This window comes from Toxoplasma gondii, chromosome X (genome assembly GCF_000006565.2).
Source record: "Toxoplasma gondii ME49 chromosome X, whole genome shotgun sequence".
In the NCBI taxonomy this organism is placed as follows: Eukaryota; Apicomplexa; class Conoidasida; order Eucoccidiorida; family Sarcocystidae; genus Toxoplasma; species Toxoplasma gondii.
Genome location: NC_031478.1, coordinates 5,882,304 through 5,903,814, shown reverse-complemented (window position 1 = coordinate 5,903,814; position 21,511 = coordinate 5,882,304). Strand labels below are relative to the sequence as shown.

General features: G+C 52.9%; 3 protein-coding genes across 3 annotated transcripts; 2 read left to right on the top strand and 1 right to left on the bottom strand.

Annotated features, from left to right (window-relative positions):
* Window positions 1-817: 817 nt before the first annotated feature.
* Window positions 818-10,262, bottom strand: TGME49_237470 (glycine cleavage T-protein (aminomethyl transferase) domain-containing protein). The gene is made up of 10 exons (XM_002369048.2): window positions 7,256-10,262; window positions 6,637-6,750; window positions 6,216-6,274; window positions 5,447-5,620; window positions 4,892-5,023; window positions 4,354-4,427; window positions 3,683-3,866; window positions 2,823-3,050; window positions 2,492-2,607; window positions 818-1,415 (listed from the first exon to the last, which is right to left on the bottom strand). The coding sequence occupies exons 1-10, from the start codon at window positions 8,665-8,667 to the stop codon at window positions 1,308-1,310; spliced, it is 2,601 nt and encodes an 866-aa protein (XP_002369089.1). The 5' UTR covers window positions 8,668-10,262; the 3' UTR covers window positions 818-1,307.
* A 40-nt stretch (window positions 10,263-10,302) lies between these two features.
* Window positions 10,303-13,950, top strand: TGME49_237460 (hypothetical protein). Its single transcript, XM_018780495.1, has 2 exons — window positions 10,303-13,016; window positions 13,668-13,950. The coding sequence occupies exons 1-2, from the start codon at window positions 10,965-10,967 to the stop codon at window positions 13,776-13,778; spliced, it is 2,163 nt and encodes a 720-aa protein (XP_018635760.1). The 5' UTR covers window positions 10,303-10,964; the 3' UTR covers window positions 13,779-13,950.
* A 344-nt stretch (window positions 13,951-14,294) lies between these two features.
* Window positions 14,295-20,734, top strand: TGME49_237450 (hypothetical protein). Its single transcript, XM_018780494.1, has 5 exons — window positions 14,295-16,946; window positions 17,655-17,827; window positions 18,120-18,208; window positions 18,858-18,894; window positions 19,592-20,734. Exons 1-5 carry the CDS (start codon window positions 15,845-15,847, stop codon window positions 19,772-19,774), a joined length of 1,584 nt encoding a protein of 527 aa, XP_018635761.1. The 5' UTR covers window positions 14,295-15,844; the 3' UTR covers window positions 19,775-20,734.
* The last annotated feature ends 777 nt before the right edge of the window (window positions 20,735-21,511 follow it).

The following is a 21,511-nucleotide window of genomic DNA, read 5'->3' as shown; positions in this document are numbered from 1 at the left end:
GTAAAGTCTGCGACAAAATGAAACGAAAAACAAATGCGACTTCTGCATGCAGTCGCATGATCACTCTCTTGTCCTCTCCTACAACAAGGGCACCTATCCAGTTGCGGATCGAGCGAGTTCATGACTCGCAGGGACTATCATTCTTTCTCAGATTCGACTGATGCTAATGACACCAAAAGTATCATTTCCGGTCGCGGCCGATGTATTCATATATATATATATATATATATATATGTTTATATACATACATATATGTATTTATTTACGCGTATGTAGATTCGCATGTGCGGAGACCTGGGATGTTGCTTTGGGTTCTATCTTGCTGGTCGCATCCTGCAAGGACTTCGTTTGTGCTTTTTGTCAAGCCCCTCTCTCGAAGGAGGCCGGTTGTTCAAAGATGGTTCTGTTTTTTCCTTTCTTCCACGAGCTCCCAGGCAGGCTCTTGTCTTTTTCAGGGACTCTAAAAAACTCGCTTTTTTCGCTCGGAGCAGCGACAGGCAAAAACAAAAACGGTGGAGAGTGTTGAACCCCCCGCGCCTGTCTGGCACATCAGGTGTGCGTTCGAGAGGCTGCTCTCGTGACTGCATGCGCTGCAGAACGGTGGCTCTGGGTTTGGTCCCGACTTTGAGAGAAGGGAGCCGTGGTGGAACAGAGACTGTTTGTTTTTCTTTCGCTTTTTAAAGAGTGGAGGACTGTCACGAAAGCTGCGGAACGCAGAAGAGAAACGCTCGTTGTTTTCTCTTAGGCGCGACTTGCGTTGGTGTCCCCGTTTCTCTCCTTCTTCGACGCACTGGGCAGTGCATGTCGAGAATGAAGTCTTTGAAAAAGGAACGCCAGTGAGCAGGAGAGGCACTGCGTGCGTTTCAAACAGCGAATGAAGTCACAGTAAGGTCGCTTCTCTCAATCGCGAAGCTCTGCTTTGTTCCTGCTCTTCTCCGCCTTGAAGGCATGAAGGCAGACACCACCGGCGAGAACGAGAATCGAGCTGGCTTTCGTGAAGGCGAAGGCACCTCACGAACCCCCCAGTCCTGTTCCTTCAGACGCACTCTCTCGCTGAGCTCGCGGACGGAGACAGTGGCTCCGCGCGAGGAAATACAGGAGAGGCGGCACAGACAAGTCGTAAGGAAAAGACGGAACGAAAACTTGACTTCCACTTCGCAGACTTCGGAAGCGCTGAACGGAAAGCGGATGAACGACTTCGAAGTTGACTTCTCGAGCGGTGTCTCGCCTCGCTGTGAGCCGACGGAGGAACAAGAAACCACTCGAGGGGACAGCCGAGTACCTCGCGCCTCTGCCAAGGAGAGACTTCACAGAGAAAGAGGCACCTTGTAGTACGCGCCAGGCAGGAACGGCATCTGACACACTTGCGCCTCTGGCGTCGGGAGGTTTGTGTCGAGGACGACGCGAGTCTTTGGCTGCAAGCAAACGCAAAGGGTCTTCCCTCGACTCTCCAACTGTCTCTGCACAGACTGTTCTCTCGGATCAACACAAAGGAAACGGATTCTCTTGAACACACAGTTGGCTCTGTAAACTCCCCCCGAAGCAAAGGAATCGTGAAATCTCTCGAACCTGAAACGGGTCTTAGAGAACTCTGAGTCGAATAAATCCTCTCTGCCGGTTCGCCTCACCCCACGCACGACTGCTCCCCTGCGCAGATCCTTGTAAAAAAAAGTCGAAGGATTTCTCGACACCAGATTCGACGCAGCCTGTCGCATCGAGTCCCCAAACCGGTCGGCGCAACTCGCTCACAGAAAGGAGCGTTTGCCTCCTCAAAAAAGAGACCTTTCGTACCTCCTCGACAGCCAGCGAGTCGCCCAGGTTCCCGCAACGAAATCGCGACACAAACGCGAGCAGTTCAACACCGGGTCTACACCTCGTGAACATGCCTCCATATCTCCCAAAGGATTCACAAAGCAAGATACGCGCATGACAGAGAAAGCACAGCATATACACACATATAAATACATAGGTCTATACACAGACGTATTTATCTTCATAGTCACGCACGACGAACGGCTCAGACCTTTGCTTGGAAAGTTGGCACTGGACGTCGAGGTAGAGCTCGAGGGGACTAGCGGCCACAGACTCGGAAATGCGAATAGATAATTTATACATATATATATATATATATATGGAGTACTTGCGTAAAAGGTTATGAAGTACGATCCTATCCATATAAGCCCTTTCACGTATTTTCAGATATCGACGTTTTCAGCCTCACGCCTTCTACACAAATGCATGTACATTTATATGCAAATGTGGGGACGAATATATATATATATATATATATATATATATATGCACTTGGACCTGTTGTTTTTGAGCATATATCGATACGTTTGTGTCTTTGTAAAGTTTATTATCCCTAGTTTCAGATATATATATATATATATGCGTACTTTTTCGCGTTTTCTCAGGCGGTGAATCGGAGATACATACGCGTGTTGACATGAAATACATTTATCTGTGCTTGTCTTTATCGGGAGCCTACCAGGGTGTAGGGAAGGTCGAGATAAGCCATGCCGATGGTTCGCTGTAGCGAGGGGGCGAAACAGCTGCTTGTCACGATGCCGACATTCTTTCCTCCTTCTTCTCGAACAGTAACTCCTGCATGCACGATGAAAAAAAGAAAAAAGAATGGACGAAGTTCTCGAAACTGGCCTCCTCCAGATCCCATGACCCCGGAGGCCACAAGCTGCCATCTGGTCTGTCCTATGATGTCCCCACAGTCGATCGCAGGTCTATCCTTTTTCGCTTTTCTTCCTCATCTCTCGCCTCTCCCGTCTGTCGAGGTCTCCCCCGCTGTCTGCTTTCTCGCTGACCTTTAGACGACCCGCCTCCGGCAGGCAGGCAGAGGCCGACGCGTTTGCGCCGCAGACGATTCTCTTCTCGAAGGCCTGCCTTCTCGGCCTCGGCGGCAAGTGCCTTCTGCAGCGCGTCCACGGAAGCCGGACCTTTTCTCGTCTGATTCTGCAGCAACTGCTGCTGCGCCAGCTGCGCGAGAATTCGAGCGGCGCCTGGAAAATTCGCCTCCTGCCGCCGCCGCCGACCTGGCGAATGCGGACGAAAGACACAGAAGAAGCCGAGAACGACGAAGACTCGTGAAGAAATAAAAACGGAATGAGAGAAATACGAAACATTCATTCAGAGAGAGGGCGGAAACGCTTGTAGACACCATGGACAGACAGAGGACGCAAACTCGCAAAATGGACCCGTGGCGAAATCCCCTCGAAGTTCGAAAACTACAGTCTCCATTTACATCCGTTCAGCACCTGTCTTCTCATTGTAGGAACATGTCCACCTCGTATACAGATAGAGACGCACAGAGACAAAGAAGAAAACTCGACTGTATATATATATATATATATATATATATAAATGCATAGAATGACAAGGATATACAGACATATATATATTTGACACACATGGACAAACAAAAGACAGAGAGAGACGAATCCAACACGAGAAATAAACACAGACATTCACGCACATACATATCACAACGGTGTCGCTGAAGGTCAACGGCGACAAACATATATATACATATATATATATATATATATATATATAGGGTTTATTATTGTTGCCGTTGAAAGCGTTTCACTGTCGGTTTTTTGAGAAGCGCATTCAGCGAGACAGTGAGAAGAAAAAAAAACGACATGTAACGAGGCGACTTGCTCACCGACTGTCCACCCCAATGCCGCCTCGACGGGGGTCGTTTGTTCGTCGATGTCGAGGTCGAACTGACAGAGTCCTGCCTCTTGCCGGAGAGTGTCTCGCGCGCCGACGCCGGCGGGACGCAGCAGAGAAGACTTTTCCAGAAGAATCGAGAAAATCCTTGTCGCCTCTGACGCTGGCAAAGAAATCTGAGGATGTCAGACGCACAGACACAGACACATGCGCGAATCGCCTTTCTTCTCTCAACCTCTCCCCTGACCCAGACGTCTCTCTCTCCCTTCCTCACTCTCTTCAGATCGACCTTTTCTTTCGTACCCTTTCTGTCGATGTCTGACTCTCTCCAGATCGTCGTGTCTGTCTCTTTCTCTCTCTCCTCATGTCGCTGGGTCTGCATCTCCTTCTCCCCCCGCCTCACGCTGCTCGAATCTATCTTGTTCTCTCTCCCTGTCTCTGTAGCGTTCCCTCTATGGTAACGTCTGTACAATCCTATACATACGCACAGATGCAAACATGTATATATGCATATATGCATATATATATATATATATATCTGACTCTGGGTATGCACACAGGAACGTGAAGACGCGGAAGCGTGCTTTGACGCCCAGCGATGCTTTGGACAGTGAGACGGAAAAGAAGAATTGATTTTTATAGTTTCCGGAGTTTCCCCCTCACCTCGAAACCGTCCTCCCCAGAGAAACCGCAGCGCGTCAACACGCAGGCGACGCCTTCCACCGAGCAGAGGTAGCCTGGAAGCAATTGAGAAAAGAAAAAAATTGCTCAGGAAAGGAAAAAAGAAGAAGTCGACTGCAAAAAACGCGAGCTCGGGCTGAGGCACGAGAGAGACAGGATCGCCCACAAATCCAAAAAAACAATTCAGAATTCGACAGCGATTTCCGGAGGAGATGAATAAAAGCAGCAGCAGCCAGGGAGATGACAGGCACACAGCAAGAAGCGCCAATGATGCAGATGCGGACTCAGTCTCACTTTCCTCTTTTTTTTGAAATAAGTCCTTGGAGATAGAGACAATACCCGCATATCGTCTCCCCCTTTCTCTCCGAGAAAAATAAAAAATAACGGTCCTCTCTCATATTTTACTAGGAGCCATTCATGACAAGGATGACATCGCATGCCTCTTCCTTCCCGCCTCTACTTTTTTAACGCGACAAGAACTACGGTAGAAACCGCTTTCCTTTTTTTCATTTCTACGTACTGCTCATGAAAGGCATTCGGACGAGGTCTGCGTTCGAAAGATTTACGGCTTGACTCATCACGTCCATCGCCTGAGGTCCCTGTACACTCAAGAGCGTGTAGTCCTCTACTGCCTCCACTGTCACGGTTTGGCCTAAAATCGACGGAAAAGAGACATACAGAAGTTAAAAAAGATTTTCAAACGCTCGCGGACAACGAGAAAATCCAGGGCGCAGCCTCACCTCCGAAACAGAAGCACAGAAACGTCTTCACAAAGAGCGCAAAAACGACAGCTGCTTCTGGAACCTGATCTCGAACACATGTGCATGCAGTCAGTGAAAAAACCACATTCTTCCACGAAACACCCTGAAAAAAAAGTGAACAGAGAAAGGCAAACTCCGAATCTCGTCAAGGACGAGACGGGCGGACCAGACGAGACATACGCAAATGCATGCAACAGAAAAATAAAGGCACACCAGCAATCAATTACGTATGCACACTTATATATATATATATATATATATATAACATGTTTATTCATATGGCTGTTTTTAAATAGCTGGGACTGTGGACGTACCTCGGCCTCGAGCTTCAGCGGCCTCGGCGTCGAGGCGGGAAAGAATTTTGGATTTGTTGCATGCGTTTCCGATAATTAGCAGGAAGTCTCGATGAACAGCAACGATGACGTCATCTTCAATTCCACCTTGTTCATTGGTGAAGAGCGTAAAGCGGCTTTCAGTCTCCAGCAGACCTGAGAAGCAGAGTAACGCACCAGGGGAAAACGCAGACGCAGAGCTCGAGAGCGAGTCGAATAATTTGTCACACTCTAAGGACGTCCAAAAAAGCGGCCAACTGACATGCAACAAAGGTTGACACAGCATCTGCAGAAAAGCTGGAAAACACACAACCCAACAAAAGACGAAAACTCCACGCGAATTCCTCCACACCTCTCACGCGACAAGCCCCGGCACCTATGATGCATATGTGTGTGGTTACATATGCAGACACATACTCACGGGCATCTGCATGTAATGTACATATATATATATATATATATATATATATATATAAGTAGCTGGGTCAGACAGATGCAGAGGCATATGCGTATATACCTATCAATATCGGTGAAAGGCGCTGACAAACCTATACGCCCATACGCATATATATGGTAGCTTGTATAAGTATATATATATATATATATATATATATGGGTTATAAGACTTGGAAACCTCTAGGCGACCAAGAGGCGAGAGTGAAGCCTGGCGGAGTCTTTCTGTGTGCGCAACATGGAGAGAAATTGCGGAACGCTTCCGCGAAACAGTGCATTTGAAGTTCTGGCGGCTTACTCTGGATATCTCCAACGACGAGACGCTCGAGGAACTGCGCGGCGTTGTCACCCCGAATCCTTGAAAACGCATGCAGCGAGAAAACGTCTTTAATGGTCAGAGCTCGTCGTGATGGAAGCCACCGAAGAGCGAAGCAAGGCCAGAAGAAAGACGAAAGAGGAGAGGAGGGAAGACTACGCGAAGTGGGGAAGAAGACCTACCCGCAGCTGCGCCTGGACTTGAGACAGACGACTGCTCTCTCTTGGCCGATCACGAGCTCCTTCTTTTGAGCTCTCTGTCACTCTCACTCTCACTCACTCTCTCTCTTGCGCGCGGCCTCCCTCTCCTCAGCTTGTCTTCTCTTCTGTGGGCCGGCTTAACATCTTCGCCTCGCCTCTCTCCTTTTCTTCCTGTGCCTGTCTTCTCTCGCTGCAGAGCTCACCGATAGTGTTGGCGGTACGCGAGATCGAAGAGCGAGGCGCATGTGCGGGTGTGGAGATGCGAACTGACGACGCCCTCCCCTTCGTACGCGAAAGGCAGGAGCAAGCCATAAAACCTGATCGCCGCAGGCAGGTCAACCGACAAAGGAACCACGACTGCGCGTCCCGAGACGCCCTGGGGGAGGAGAACGTCTCACCGCCGAGAAGACGAAGCTCTCAGAAACCCAACAGAACTCGCGAAAAGAAACACCGTGGGGAAAAAACGCGCGGAAAAGTCCAAACAAGACACGATAAACTCACCTGCTGCACAGGCGGCCCCATCTCCAGTCGCTAACACCAGACATACCGACGCCAACATACGGTTAAATACATGTATATATATATATACATATATACATATATACATATATATATATATATATATATATATATGTACATTGATGGGCAGGTGCATATCTGCACATAATGAATGTGTAGCAGGACAAAAGAACAGAAACAAATCTCGACGTGAAGCTGTTCCACACAGCTCAGGGATGAACTCTCAGAAATGGACATCAAGCTTGAGATGGAGTCCTCGTCGTCCCTGTCTTTTCTTTTCCCCACCTTCGTTTTTCTTCTTACTTAACGAACTTTGCGCCGAGGCTTGCATGTACTTCATGCAGAGGTGAAGGCCGAACTGCAGAAGAAGCAGGGCGAGAGACAGAGGACCCTGAAGGAGACGGAGTCACTCTGGATAACGGATCAGACGAAGGAGACGCCTGGGTGCTGGACGCCGCGAAACGCGAGAGCGGCTCTGATGTGCCTGGGCCTCTTTCGTCACCGGCACATACAGCCGGAGTCGCGGGCTGAGGTGTACGTACACCTGACCCGGAGGTGGAGTGTGGACTTTCTGAAGAAGCGCTTTTCTCAGAAGAGTTCGCCCTCTCAGTTCCGGGAACGTTGTCGCTGCTCGGCGGCTCTGGCGACGGCGAACAGCTCGCGTTTCCGCAGTCCACGTTTTGGCTCCCCGCCCCTGAGGTGTACATACACTGCAGACCAGGGGACGGCCAGAACGCAGAGTGTGTCTCGCCTCTGCACGTTTGCGGAGACGTCTTTTTCCCGCATGCAGCAACTGCGAAACGCCGCAACCCCCAAGCGGCTTGGACCGCACCTTTTGTGTTCGAGCTGAGCGTCTTCATCGGAGGGAGGAGTACGCTTCGTCCGAGTCGAGGGGGGAAGGAACGCCCACGATTCAAAGAACAGCTGGACACACACAGTCCACCGGAAGGCGGGCGCAGTGGAAGACAAGAGTCAGACGGCAGAACAGAGTCAGAGGCGAACCGCCAAGTGAGGGGAAGCGCCACCCTCTGGAGAGACTTCGTCCAGGAGACCGGCGAACCGGACAGGAGCGAGCACCAAGTGGACGACTTGCCAGAACGAGAGCGAGACTTCGAGGATCCTGAGGGTGCATGCAGCGGAGTCGTGTCTTTCGTTTTGGAAAAGGAGCGTTCCGCTGCACTCATCAGAGGCGAGGACGAGAGGGCGACTCGAGCGCTTCGGCTCCGGCTCCGCGAAGAAACTGCCGACGCATGCAAGGCGCGTCGCTGGACGGCAGGACTGCTACTCGACTCCACAGGTGTAACCTGACGGCTACAGACGCCTTGCAGGCGCTTCTCGTGAGGCGTCTGAACGTAGAGGTCGTGTGTCTTGTCCATGCGTCTCTCCTGCAAGCCAAACGAGAAGTTGGGTCGTCGCCAGCTGGTCTGCTGCGCGCCGGCAGAAGCGAGCGAACGCGTAGGCAACGAGCAGGAAGTGAGTGGGGGAGAAGACGACGAACGGTTCCCGAGAGAGAGCGTTCGCGTCCGCACTCGGGAAGCGTGGAAGGCGCCGGGGGGTTGACGAAGACATGCGAAAAGTTCCGGAAAAACGAACGGTGCAGAGGACAGGGCCGAAGAAGAAGAAGTGACAGAGAGAGACCGAGGGAAGCGATAGGCGAGGGAACTGGAAGAGCCGTCGAGACGTCGTGGACCGCCGACGCGGCCTAGAAAAGCCATTTTCGCAGCTCAGCGTTCCGAGAGCGGGCAAGAGCCGAAGGATAACAGTCGTCTGTAGCTCCTCGTGACAGTCTCACGCACCTGGCGGCCGCGCTTGAGCGACGCTGAGAAATCGAGACGCAGACACGCTCACTCCCGCATCCCCAGCGACTTTGGAAAACGGAGTCAGACCTCAACGGGGACGCGGTCGATGCCTCCGTCGAACGTTCCAGTTTGTGCGTTCCAAATCCAAGAGGCGTCGTGTTTTTGACGACCGCGTCGGGTCGCGGTGAGCCAGCGAACTCACCCGGTCTGCCAGAGACGCAGTCAGGAGAATCCTTCTTGGTTCACCAAGTGGAGTTCGAGGACGCAGCAGAGGATCAGGCCGATCCCTGAGGTCTCAGCTTCCAGTGTCGGTTCTTCGGGTGTACAGGCACACATCCACGGACGAGGAGTCCGAAGCGTCTGGCATGGCGCTTCAGCTTCCACCTTTTTTCTATTCATTCCCCGCGTTGCTTTTTTTTTCGTCCGTCTCTGCCGACCTGCTTGGAGAGTGTCTGACCAGAGTGGCAAATACGGACGGGGCGGTCGGTGGGTCGGTCGTCGGATCCTGAAAAAATCCAGCAGGGTGGCGGCGAGCTGTCGCAGTCCGGTGCCGTCTCGGTTTCGATCAATCATGGAGACATTTTGGAAGTCCGTTCCTCACGACTCACGCGAAGCATTTGGTGGCGTTGGAACTGAGGTTGGAACTGAGAAAAGCTGCGCAGACTGGGGGATAAAGCCTTTCACAAGACGAAGACAGAACTGTCGAAAGAGCAGGAAAACTCCTAGACAAGGACGCCGCGACACTCCACGCGGCGAGTTCCGTTTGGGAGCACTTCACCTGGGACTTCTGTTGAAGAGTTGTCCAGCACAGCAACTTAGAGCCGCAAGACGAGAACGGCCCTGACATGCGCGCAGGAAACGGAGAAGTTAGGGGAGCCTTTCTTTTTGCGGACTCCAGGTAGGGAAACGCAGCAAACGACAGCCAGGGAACACGGAGACGGGAAGACAGAGAGGGGTCACCCAGGCGAGAGACGCGCGGCTGAGGAACTCGATTTGTCTGCTGAACGTCAATCCCTCAACTGGAATTTTCAAACAAAGGACGTCAAAGTTGAAGCCGTAGAGAAGCTGTAGCGAAATGACGAACTCCACTGGAAGACGCTGCTTCCAAGCGCAACTTGCCAGACCCACCAAAAGCCTGCCGCGGGTGTAGTAGACACGCGTCGGGTCAGCTGGGCGCTTCTACGTAACCGATTCCAAACTGAGAAAAAAGGAACTTCCCGTAGAAAAAAGGATACATATGTCTCCAGAACCGCCGCTCTCCCTGCTCGACCTTTCACGGTCTTTTGCCCGACGTTGCGCGGGTCGTTTGTCTCGTTCTCAGCGTTTCCGCTTCTGGCCGCTGGTGGCGCACGGTCCTCCGTTCCACGGTTCTTGAAGGTCCTCCTTGAAAGGGAACGCTGAAAAGATCCTTTCTTCGTCGTCTGGAGAGGCAGATCTCCGCATGCCTCCGCTTTCGCTTCCTTCCCAGCCTGTCCGCGATCTCCATCCGTGTGTCTGCAGGGACGGCCTCAACACACTGTCTCCGGGATTTTTCCGCGACTCCCGCCTCTCGACCGTAAGAGCTGGCGTCTCGCCCGGAAATTCGCATGCAAAGAGTCCGGTGTGCTGCGACCTTTCTTTTTTTCAGAAGTCAATTTCTCGATTGCTTCTGCCCCTTCTTGCTCCGGGTAGGCAGGTTTAACGTTTTTCTCTCCACGCAGGTCATTTCTTTGCCTGGAGCTGGCAGGCGGCGGGTGCGGGATGTCCGTCCTTGGTCGTTGTGCCCTCGTGCGTCGCGCGATGCGCGAGGGCCAGTCCCTTCTTCCCCTGAACAAACAAGACTGTGGAATCTGTTCGTTTTTCTTGCAGATGCTTCTCACGCAGAGTTCGGAGTGTGTGTGTGAGGTGCCGACGAGTCGTTTCGCGCTCTTCCACTCTCTCTGACGCCGTGTCTCCCCGTCCTTTCGACTCGACGTTTTGTCTCCATGCCCTGGTGTCTCTGCCACAGCTTTTCTGAAAACCTTTCTTCTTCGCGTTTCTTCTCTTTTCCTCCCGACGCTTCTGCGTCTTTCGTGTGAGTCCTCATCCGCTCCATCTTCCGCCGTTCTCCCCTTCAACCTCCTGCCTCCGTTTCCAGCCTTCCACGCGACCGTTCTCTCCGCGTCTTTCTCTTCCCCTCTCGCGCCGCTCCATCACCTTCTCCGGATCAAAAAGCTTGTCTTGTTTTCTGAAGAATGCCGAATTCCCCTCGTTTCGAAATGCGTTCCTCAGTCCCTCACTCGGCCAGCCATTCCGTCGCCGGCGACTTTTGCAGCCGCCGAAGCTCTCCTCTGCCTTTTTCTCGTGGTGCCTCTCCTCGGCCGTCTTCCTCCATCTCCGCGTCTTCGTGCGTCAAGAGTGAAACCCAGGGTCGCGAGCTTCCTGCTGGACGCCTCTCCTCTGCAGCCTCTCGGAGTCCTTCCTGCCGGCGTCGGCCCTCCTCGACTTCACTCTCTGCGACTATGAAGCCTTCTGGCGTTCGTTCTGCTTCTTCAACAGCAGCTGCAAGTGAAATTGCTTCTTCAGAGCCTTTGTCTGTTCTTCCTCTCATATCCGCGGCCGTTCCACTCTCCTCTGTCTCTCTCTCGTGTGCATCTGTCTCTTCCCTGCGGTCTTCTGTTTCTTCCTTCTGTTCGTCTGTCCTTCCGTCTCTCCTCGTTTGCTTTCTGCTTCTCTGTGTCTTCCCCTCCTCGGGGCATGCGCATCTCCTTCAGCTCTCCAGGGACGCTCACGCGCTGCCTCTCATCCGTACGCTCTCCTCGAACCTTCTGCAGTCCAGACTCGCGTTTCCTGATCAAACTCTCTTTCCCTACTCGTCTCTGTCTCTTCCTGCTTCACCTGCCTCGTCGGCGCTCGCTCTCCCGACTTCTTCAGTCTCTTCTGGACCGGCTGGCTCTCCATCTTCGCACACGTCGGAAACGACTCCTCTGCATGCGCTCGCCGCTGCACTGCCCCCCTCCCGTCTCTCTCCTCTGCAAGCAAACTCCGGAAAGGACGCTCGGAACGCAGTAACGTCTCCTGGGCGTCAATGTGGTGACTCTCTTGCAGGTTCTCTTCCACCAGTCGCGGACGCGCGTCTCCACTCGAGGTGCGACGAAGAGACAGAAGGCGTCGCACCTTCGAATCTCCACGCGTCTCTTCTCGCGCCCACCGCTGCCTCTGCATCCAATCCAGATGGCTTCTCGCAGCGCGACGGAGACCTCCAGTGGCTGTTCTCCCTCCGCGGAGGCGCCGGGGGCCTCGGTCCCTCTTTTTCGAGGCGACTGCCGGCTTTCCGGAGACGTCAGGCCCTCTCCAAAGTCGGGGACCGAGTGTCGACCGCGAACGCGCGGTTCGTTCGCCGGCCGCTCTCCCGCCTCGCCTCCTTCTGCCTGGGTGTGCCAGCGGTTACGCGTTTCTACTGCGCTGCCTCTGTGCTGCTGACTCTGCTGTCGTCACCGACGCTGGCGAGCTTCGTCTGCACCAAGACACCTGGCATTCTCGGGCGCCCGCGAGACTCTTCCCAGACACAGCCTGGGCGCACCCCACAGTCTCCTCTCGCCTTCCCGCCCCCGCAAGGAGCCGAGCCCGAGGGCCTTCTCGCGCCCGAACAGCTCGCCATGCATGCGCCGCGCGTGCTGCGGGCCTTCGAGTTCTGGCGCCCATTCACCGCGGGGACTTTCTTCGGGGCGCCATCTCTCGGGACGGCTCTGCGGATCTACGGAGCGTACACGAGTCTCCGGCACCTGGAGGAGACAGCCGCGCTCGCTCCGGGCGCGCTGGGCTCGATTCGGGCACTTGACGGTTCTCGCGCCGCGACGAAGCCTCTCAGGCGAGGGCTGGGCGCCGCGGCGCGGGGGGACTGGAGTGCCTCGTCGCGCGGTTCATTTTTGCTGAAGAAATCCGAGAACGCCGGGGAATCCGCCACGGCGCGAGGCCTCGCGGAAGCCTCAAGCGACGCCCTGGCGGCGGCGCGGTCTGCAGAGACTTTGAAGTTCCTCCTCTTCCAGTTTGCGACTCTGTCGCTGATTGCAGGGTCGCTCAAACTCCCCTTCTTCGCCTCTTCACTTTCCAGTGCTGCGCTCTACCAGGCTTGTCGCTCGAATCCAGAGGCGTCTGTGTCGCTGATCATGGGCATCAGACTTCCACATAAATTCCTGCCCTACGGCTTGGCCGCCGTTGACGTCTTGCATGCTCAGGACCTCCGCGCCGCCGTCCCGGGTCTCCTGGGAGTCTGTTCAGGCGAGCTCTACTGGTTTCTCACGCAGGTGAGGAAAGATGGTTTTGCGAGAGAGAGAGCGGGTGAGCGACTTTCCATGGACAAGACTCTCCGCTCCGCTTCAGAGGATGCGAGTGGGGGCGCCACAGGCCATCCGTGCACTCTGTCCGATCGCTGTCCTCTTGTGGACCTTGAGTAGCGACCGGGGCTCACTCGGTTGTGCAGGCGGAAGGTTTGAGTTTTGTGGGAAGCGCCCAGTAGGCACAGAGCGAGACAGGGCGAGAAGCTGCAGTTCGCAGCGGAGGATACGACGCATATGATAATAAAGACCTCGAGTACACACTCCTTCCAAGAGGCGCAGATGAAAAACCGTGGAAATCCGAAGAGTGAAAAGACTGAGTTCAGTCTAACGGACGTGTGAAAGGCAGACGAGGGCAATGTCGCATCTGGTTACAAATGTCCACTATAAGAACTATAATATATATATATATATATACATATATGTACGTCTGCATACCTAGATATATATATATATATATGAAAATCCTGTGGTCGAGGATCCACTTGAAGGTGCGCATGCGGCTGTTTTTTTTCAGAGACACCGTAGAAACTTTTTTCTCGGTTGCATTGTGAGCGAGCGTTTGTTTGTGGTGCTAGAGAGGGAAAACGACGAAGTTTCCTTTTTTCTGTTGTTTTGCAGACCCTCCCGCTGCGCCTTGGCGGGCCGCGCCTGCTGGAGACGCCGCGAGCGTTTCAGCGGTTCTTCATGCGACTGAAGAAGTCGACCTCCGAGAAGAATTCGGGCAAATGACGCTTTTCTCTGCTCATCCGAGACTTTTTTTTGCCAGTATTTTCTCTTGACTTTTACTTTGTTTCCCTGTAGAGAGGTGCATTCCGGGTGTCTGTACTTCTCGCAACGCTTGTGTCTTCTCACTGCTCGTAACAACCCAACAGGAACACCGACTTCGTTACCGGCACCACCGCAGTTTCACTCCTATGTGACGGTACACCTGATTTCCAGTTTAGTCACACCACGCGCTGGTGGACGCACTTTGGCTCAACGAGAAATGTCTGCTCACAGTCTGCTACTCAAGACACAAGAAGTAAAGAAACTGTTTTAGCGGCGAGCTTTCTTGGAATCCAGCGGGCATCTAAACATACACGCGATTCTTTCGTTCCTGCTGGAGGCCGCGGAAGAACTCTACATGTCTCCAGGCGTTTCCAAGTCGTTCTGGAAAGCCTGCCTTTCCTTCTCCTTGAACCTTCTCTGCTTTGACACAGACGGTTCTCTACTCTGTACCTATATAGCGATACTTCCGAACTCCGAGGGCTGAGTCAGAAGAAGGGGAGGAACAGTCAAGCAAAGCAGGACGGTATTGGCACAGACACAGACGTCGAAAGACCACAGTTTTCCGGTCCTCCTTGCACACCAAAGGGTTCCAGTGGAGTGCTTCGGCGACAGCGAAAGTGGGGAACATTTCAGCGTCCCGAGACTTCAATGTAGTTCTAAATTGCGGCTGAAGCAACGAAGGAAGCACCGACCTGGTGTTGCGCGGAACCGACAAGAAACTCCCATAGGGGTCCTCGATACTTTCCACTGGATTAAGCCCCTTAGAGCGGTTCGGAGAGAATCGCAAACCGAGTCTATCGTTGTGGTCATGCGTGCGAACGGAAACAAGCGATTGTGTTGCAAAGGTTGGGGACTCAGTGGACGTTCAGCTCGTCGTCACCGAGCCTGTTCGTGCAGCCGTGAGGGAAATTCTGGTCGCTCTGCTGCGAAAACTTCTCCGAGATTCGACTGCTTCGTCCAGACAGACGAAGGCAAGTCCGGAGCTCTTCAAAGGATGAGGCGACTCTTGAAGAAATGGCAAGACGTCGAGAGCGGTGTCGCTGCGGAAACGGGGAAGAAACGTGCCGCCGCTCTCAACCCCAGGGGGGGGCCTTGCGTCAGACGGCTCCTCAAGAAGACAAAGGCGAGAAAGAGTCGCCCACGCCACACCTCAAAGGAGTTATTCCGTTTCTTCGTGAAAAAACGCGGAGGCTTCTGAAAAGCGACAAGGTCTCTTAGGTAGAACTTCTGCGACTTTTTTCCTGTACGTTGAGAGACACCGTGGCACACCCGCGTGGGGTTCGAGAGACCCCGTGCGCTTGTCACGACTTTGGGCGTCCTGTTCTGAACGTTTCTCTGCATAAATGCCTGGTTTCCTTCTTCGTTGTTGTTCTTCCCTGGGTTGCCAGTCTCTTCGCGAGTCTTTCTCGTCCTGTGCGGCACAAGAAATCCCTTTATCGAGGAAGTGTGGCTGCCTGTCGCCCCTCTCGAGTCCGCTTCGCCGCGTTTCTGTGAATGAGTGAGTCCGCGTTTCGCTGTTTCCCACGGAAAGAAGTGTTGAGAAATTGACTGGTGTCTCGCGGGCCTCCTGTCTTCTTCGTGGAGTTCTCATCTTCTAACGCGAGCGGAACTTCTCCAAAACCTGCAGGTCTCTCGACGCGGATGCTTGCCACACCGTGAGTTGTCCCGAGCTGTATTGACAGCCGAGCGCTCAGCTGACTGCGGAAGCCTCTAGGAATGCGTCTGTTTGTTGAAGTTCCACGATATTGAAGCGCGTCTCTCTGGGCTTCTTGAGCATCTCTGCTCCCAAAGTCTGGGCCTCCAAGACTCTTCAGAACACGCCTCACGAGCGGAGTTGGCCTCGCTTGTGATCTCGAGAGGAGACACGGACTTCGAGAGTCTCGTTTTCTTCTCTTTTTCTCCTTTCCTCACAAAAGAGAGCGGGGTTCCCGTGATGAAAGCTGTAGAAAAAGCTCCGAAGGACTCGCATTTCGCGTGTCGCCTTTCTCAAAGTTCGAAGGTCCCCAACACAGGAGGTCCGGGGCACCATGGCGCCTAGACGGACTTCCCAGGAGGGGAGAGGAGGCGCAAAACCATCAGATTCGCCGCGGAAAAGAGGCAGGAGAGAAAGGAAGAAGAAAGGGGAGTGCGAGAGTGCACCAAAATGGAAGTCGTATCCTCTGTCTGCTCTGTGTCCGGGTCGGCGTCCGAGACCTGTTTCAGTTTTCAGAGGCTCTCTGGGGCCGCCTCCCCAAGTGGGATCCGCGGTTAACTCGTCTTCTGCTTTTGATGCTCCGGTGTTCGTTGTAGGGCTCTTACCAGGTTCACCTTCTTCCTCTTCTTCTCGGTTCTCCCCTCCTTCTCTTTCTTTCTCCCCCCTTTCGTCTTCTCTTTCCCCAACTTCTTCCACTTGTTGGGGTTCTTCGTTTGTGCCACCTGAAGAGTCCGCGTCGCGTTGTTTTCTTTTCTCCTCCAACTGTCGATCTGTCGACTGTCTGTCCCCGCGGCGTTTCTTCCCTCGTCTCTCGTCTCACGCCCTCTCCGCGTTGTTTCTCGTTTTCTCTCTGCTTCTCCCGCGCCTGCAGTTTCCTCGCCTGTCTCCTGACAGCAGGTCGTGCAGAGACGAGGCGGAGAGACGTCCGCCCTCTTCGCAAGTTTTCTCCTCCGATGCCGTTGCCTCCTTTTCTCAAAGTTGCGGCGTCCCCGGTAGCGTCGCGTCTTCTCCCCTCTGGATCTTTGCCGCTGCGGACTTCCAGCCTCTCGCTGGGAAGTCCGAACTGGATTTCCAGTCTTCTCCACACACCCAAGAGTCGGAGAGAGACCCGACGCCGCTGTCTGCACTCCCTGCAGCGGGGAAGGCGGCGCGCCTTGCCGAGAGCGACCGGAACGACGAAGCTCGGCAAAGGGAGAGTTCCGTCTCGGTGTATGCAGAGCGGGTCTCTGCTGGGGGAGAAGATGCCCAGCAACGTTTGCAGCGCAGAGGCGACGAAAGATCCGTGATGCTACAGACAACAGTGCACCTGAGAGACGAAGAGATCCCGCGCAAACCGGCAGATGCCTGGGCGCGTTCGTGTCCAAAGAACCCACACTCCTCTGCCCACATCCATTTGCCGACAGATCGAGTTCTCGGCGTCGAAGACGTTACAGAAAGTGAGACCTTTTCCCCCAGTCACTCCCACAAGCCAAATCTACCACAGCTTTGTTCGTGTACACCTGGTTGATTCAGAACCTTACCTTCTGACATCTGCAAACTTCAGACATACATGGAAATATATATATATATATGTACATCTATAGATATGTGAAGTTATAGATTCAAAAGCGCATGAGAGCTGTAGAGACCTGACTATGCATGTATATGCATACAAATATATATATATATATATACATATATGGATTTGGGCGTCAAAATTGGAGGGTCTGGTAAGAAGGGCAAGAACTGTTGACAGGTGGACTGGTTCGCTGTATTGGCTGTTTTGTTTCTTCTCTCCCGTCTCTGGCCCATCTCGACCTCCGACGTTCAAGGCTGAACAGCCGATGTGTCTTCCCTCCTCGGTTCTTCTCCCACTCTCTGCATGCAGGTATTTGTATATACGTCGCTTCTGTTTTCCCCGTGGTGTATGCATGTGCACGTCGCCCTGTTGCCGGAGTCCGGCCTTTGTCTCTGAGTGCATGCATTTGCTTTCTTGCTTGTTCACGAAGCTCCCGAGGCGTTGTCTCTTGATTTCAGAGCACAACTAAAGGAAATTTTCATGCAGCACCGTTACATGGGCCTCGTCTGTGTCTCCCTCTGTGTTTGCTTGCCTTCGCTCTGCTTCTTCCACGTTTGTCTCGTGCTTTCCTCTCTCCGTCGTTCAGAGTGCCTGCGGTACATAAACTGGTACCGCCAGCAGGGTCTCACGCATGCACTTGGCCCACTGGAGGCCGCTACGGCCCTTCAAGCGGAGGCATCAGCTCTCGCAAGGCGTCTGTCCTCAGCCCACTGTCGAGAGGATTATCCTTTTCGTTCTCCACATCCCCTTGTCCCAGGAGTGAGTCTCCAAATGCCCGCAAGACCGCTACAAATATATATAAATATATATAAATATATAAATATGTATAAATATATAAATATATATAAATATATAAATATATATAAATATATAAATATATATAAATATATATATAAACAGAATTTTGATATGCGGATGTCATGCTCACGTATGTGGGCACAGCGTCACAGAACGGTCGTGGAGATACTTCCGGGTGTACCTTCGTCGCTGGTTTCCGTGACTCACAGAATTAGGAAGAGTGTGTGTCTGCTTCGCTGCCTTTCTCCTGCAGACTTTCGACGCGAATTGGTTCAGCGCCAAAGCTCCAGATTGTCGGTCTGCAACTCGAACTTGGTTCTCTCAGTTGCGTCACTTCAACGGGTACGTTTCGTGGAAGACGAGGAAAGTCGTTGACAACGAGACAGAACATCCACCCTGAAGTGTGAGCGAAGCCCATGGGGCGTATATACACCTAAGAGACACTTCGGGATGGTGGAAATGCAGAACAGGCAAGGCGTTTCCCCGCCGCGATTCAAATGTGAACAACCCCAACGCGAAGGAGCCCGAGTGTATCTTCGCAGTGCCTCGTGAAAACCCAGAGCCTCGATTCAAAAAGTCATCTGTGCCACACCGCAGCAGAAACGAATGTGCCGATGCAGCTATTTGAATGTACGCACAGGTAGACAGAAATATAGGGGGACATCTGCGATTTTACATATCGTTACAGATGTATCGATATAGGTCTGGAGACCCACTCATGTCTAAACATATATATATATATATATATATATATATATATATATATTCAGAGGGAGAAGGGGACAAAAGCTGCGTGGACATTGCGTGCACACTGGGTTTTTCAGGGAATTTCCAGGAGCCCCAGTTGAGGAGTGGGCCTCCAAACTTCAAGTTGGCGAGTTCGCGAGAATGATGCACACGCGAGCAAGTGGCCTCGGCTGTGCGCGGACCCGAAGCTGTCCTGGGGACGTCAACTGGCTCGTGTGTCTGTACTGCTCTGCTCCGCCTTCAGACGCAGCAGGCACGAATGCAGAAACTTCGATTTTCGGGTGCGTCCTCAAACTTCTTCTCTGTCGGGCTGCAGCCTCAACTGAACGCATCTCGCCTCGTGGACGGCAGCTACAGAGTCGCACACACCAGGAGTTACAAACGCATTCGCACAAATACCCAGGTTTATCCGTGCAGGCGTACGAATACATAAATGCATACATACATATCCACATATGTATATGTGTATATATATATATATATATATATATATAAGCATGGGGTTATACAGGCATATATGTATGCAAGAATACATATTTATATTTGAAGTTATATATGCGTACGTATCCGCATTTTATCGTGTGCAGAGTTACGTTTGCGTGTGTATTTCGTGGCATTTTGAGAATGTCCACGGTCCTTGGACTTGCGGGAGCGTCTTGTCATATTGTCTCTCCACGGGAGCTGGATTCGCTCGCGGATATCACTGAGAACTCGTTATCCATCCTCGATTCCAACGTCGTGTTCACTGTAGAGAAACCGGCAGGGTACCGACGCGCTTGTCGTCCACGAGGTATCCTGTCGGTTTTCTCTTCGATGACTCAAGCCTGCTGTTTGTCTCCTCTCGTCTATCGGGCCTCACAAGAAGCGGCGGACTGCCAAGCACCCTGTCTCGTTTCTTTGTCGTCCGTTGTCTCGCCCCGGATTTCTCCTAAAAAGCCGCTGGCTTGCAGTGCATGTCTCCTCTGTGTTTCCCTCCAGGTACGACGTGTGGGCGTCGATTGTGCAGCGCGAGTCGTCAGCGCCCGACGGGGCCGAGCCCGCCGTGCTGTCTGCTTCTTCGGAGGAGACAGAGTTACCTCTGCACTTTCGTTTGAGGGGAACCACCGAAGAGTTCATCTGGGGCAACCACAGCGCAAGAGGGTTTCCAGCGTTCGGTTCTGAGTCGACGCCCTCGGTGTCTCAGCAGCCGAGCTCGTTGAGCAAGAGCTTCGGGAGCCCACCGCGTGCTTGGGGGACATCCCCTGGCGACCAGCGCCCTGGCCTCGCGCAGGTGTGGGGAGAAGACCTTTCGGAGGCGACCCTCATGGACATGGCGCGCAGGCGAGACGTCCAGATCGATGACAGTGGCGGCGTCGACAAACTTTTCATGGCGCTCGAGGGTGTCGGCGGGCAGGAGCGGCTGCTGGTGGTGGAGGTGGACGAACTCGGTGAACTGGAGCGAGAAGCCGAGACGGAGACGCCCAGCGCCCATCCGTCACGCTCAGAGGGACCGAGTGCAGCCGACGGGCCCTGAGCACGCAGCGGGAGGATGTCGCTTGCAGACTCGCGACACAAAGACCGTTTTTTGGGGGTGAATACCGTCGGCCAGCTGTTTCGGAGACGCACAGAGCTTCTTTCAGGGAACACAGGCGACCTGCTTCCGCAGTCTGTTGTACAGACTTTCTACAACCGGTTTCGGATATTTTTTTGCAGCTGCTTCCCAGTTCGTGCTGTAATCCATCTTGCACCTTGTTCTGTGAACCGTTGTGCAGGCTTCGCTGTCATTCGTTGTCTATACGCTGTTGCAATCCGTTTCGGACACTTGGCTCTGGTCCGTTCTGTACACTTCCCACCTCGAACAGGTGTCTAGCTCCTCAGTTGTTGTCCTTTATATTTTCGCACTTCCAGGTCGCGTGGTTGGTGCCAGTGGAAGAAGTGTACAGAGTGGAGTCGAATGACTCGGCATACTTTGTTTCTTTTTGTGTCAGACTGACGGACTGGTGTGTGCTGGTGCCACGCCAGAAAAGCGCCACGGTTCGTTTGCGTGTTAATCTGGAACCCGCAGCGGTCCGGCCGGGTCTTACTTCCTGCCTCGTGAATCATCAATGATCCTAGGGCACTGTCTGCCGCCAAACGGCCCCGTTAGTTTTTTGCGTCGAGCAGCACCGCGCGGAGTGTATCCCGTTTATCGTCTTGTTTTGTCGACGTGAAATGAAGCATGTCAAACAAAACCTACCTCGACTTTCTCTCGCGTTTGTACAAACGGAATGTATGCGCGCTGCCGAAACAGTCTGAAGCCTCCAATTTCGGAGGAAGACTCCTCTCAACTGCTTGCTCGTTCACAGCGGGGTCCACACGGGACGATCAGGGCACTTTGTAACGATTCCGACACTGGTTTTTTTGTGAAGATCTGTGCGTTTTCCTTATTCAAGTTCCAAAATCTGTACGGGAGATAAAGACGTGGCTTTTTACCTGACGGTTCTGTGGAAGGCTGGGAAGTCGTTCAAGTCGAACCTCCTCCCGAGAGACATCTAATGCACCACTGTATTTACTCGTTTTTATACAGTTGGTTGGCTGGCGTGCAACCAGAGACAACAGGCACACAAAAGAAATTCTCAGAAGAAGCTGCAGTGTCAGAAAGGCGAGAATAAAACTCCTGGTATCTTTCTTGCTGCCTTTTCGAGTTATGCTGGTGCCTCCACAATGGTGGCCGTTGGCACACGTATCTAGAGGAAATGAATATAGCATGCGTGCGTACATACATACACCTATGTTGCAGTTAGCGTATAAATGGTAGCACACAAAATACGGTCTTTTTCTTTAAACATAAAACGATCTGCACAACCGCGAGTGGGCTCAGTGAGACTTTTAAGGTTTCTCCTCTTGTTAGCAACAACCGGTGAGAACGCATTAAGCGCC

Excerpts from the sequence above, each read along its gene's own strand:
- TGME49_237470 (XM_002369048.2), bottom strand. The coding sequence starts at position 8,667 with ATGGCTTTTCTAGGCCGCGTCGGCGGTCCACGACGTCTCGACGGCTCT. Across the intron at positions 6,275-6,636 it reads GCGTACCGCCAACACTATCG|GATTCGGGGTGACAACGCCG; the intron begins GTGAGCTCTGCA and ends TGCGTTTTCAAG. Across the intron at positions 4,428-4,891 it reads CCGAATGCCTTTCATGAGCA|GCTACCTCTGCTCGGTGGAA; the intron begins GTACGTAGAAAT and ends AATTGCTTCCAG.
- TGME49_237460 (XM_018780495.1), top strand. The coding sequence starts at position 10,965 with ATGCCGAATTCCCCTCGTTTCGAAATGCGTTCCTCAGTCCCTCACTCG. Across the intron at positions 13,017-13,667 it reads TCTACTGGTTTCTCACGCAG|ACCCTCCCGCTGCGCCTTGG; the intron begins GTGAGGAAAGAT and ends GTTGTTTTGCAG.
- TGME49_237450 (XM_018780494.1), top strand. The coding sequence starts at position 15,845 with ATGGCGCCTAGACGGACTTCCCAGGAGGGGAGAGGAGGCGCAAAACCA. Across the intron at positions 16,947-17,654 it reads CGTCGAAGACGTTACAGAAA|AGTGCCTGCGGTACATAAAC; the intron begins GTGAGACCTTTT and ends TCCGTCGTTCAG. Across the intron at positions 18,895-19,591 it reads GCAGAAACTTCGATTTTCGG|GTACGACGTGTGGGCGTCGA; the intron begins GTGCGTCCTCAA and ends GTTTCCCTCCAG.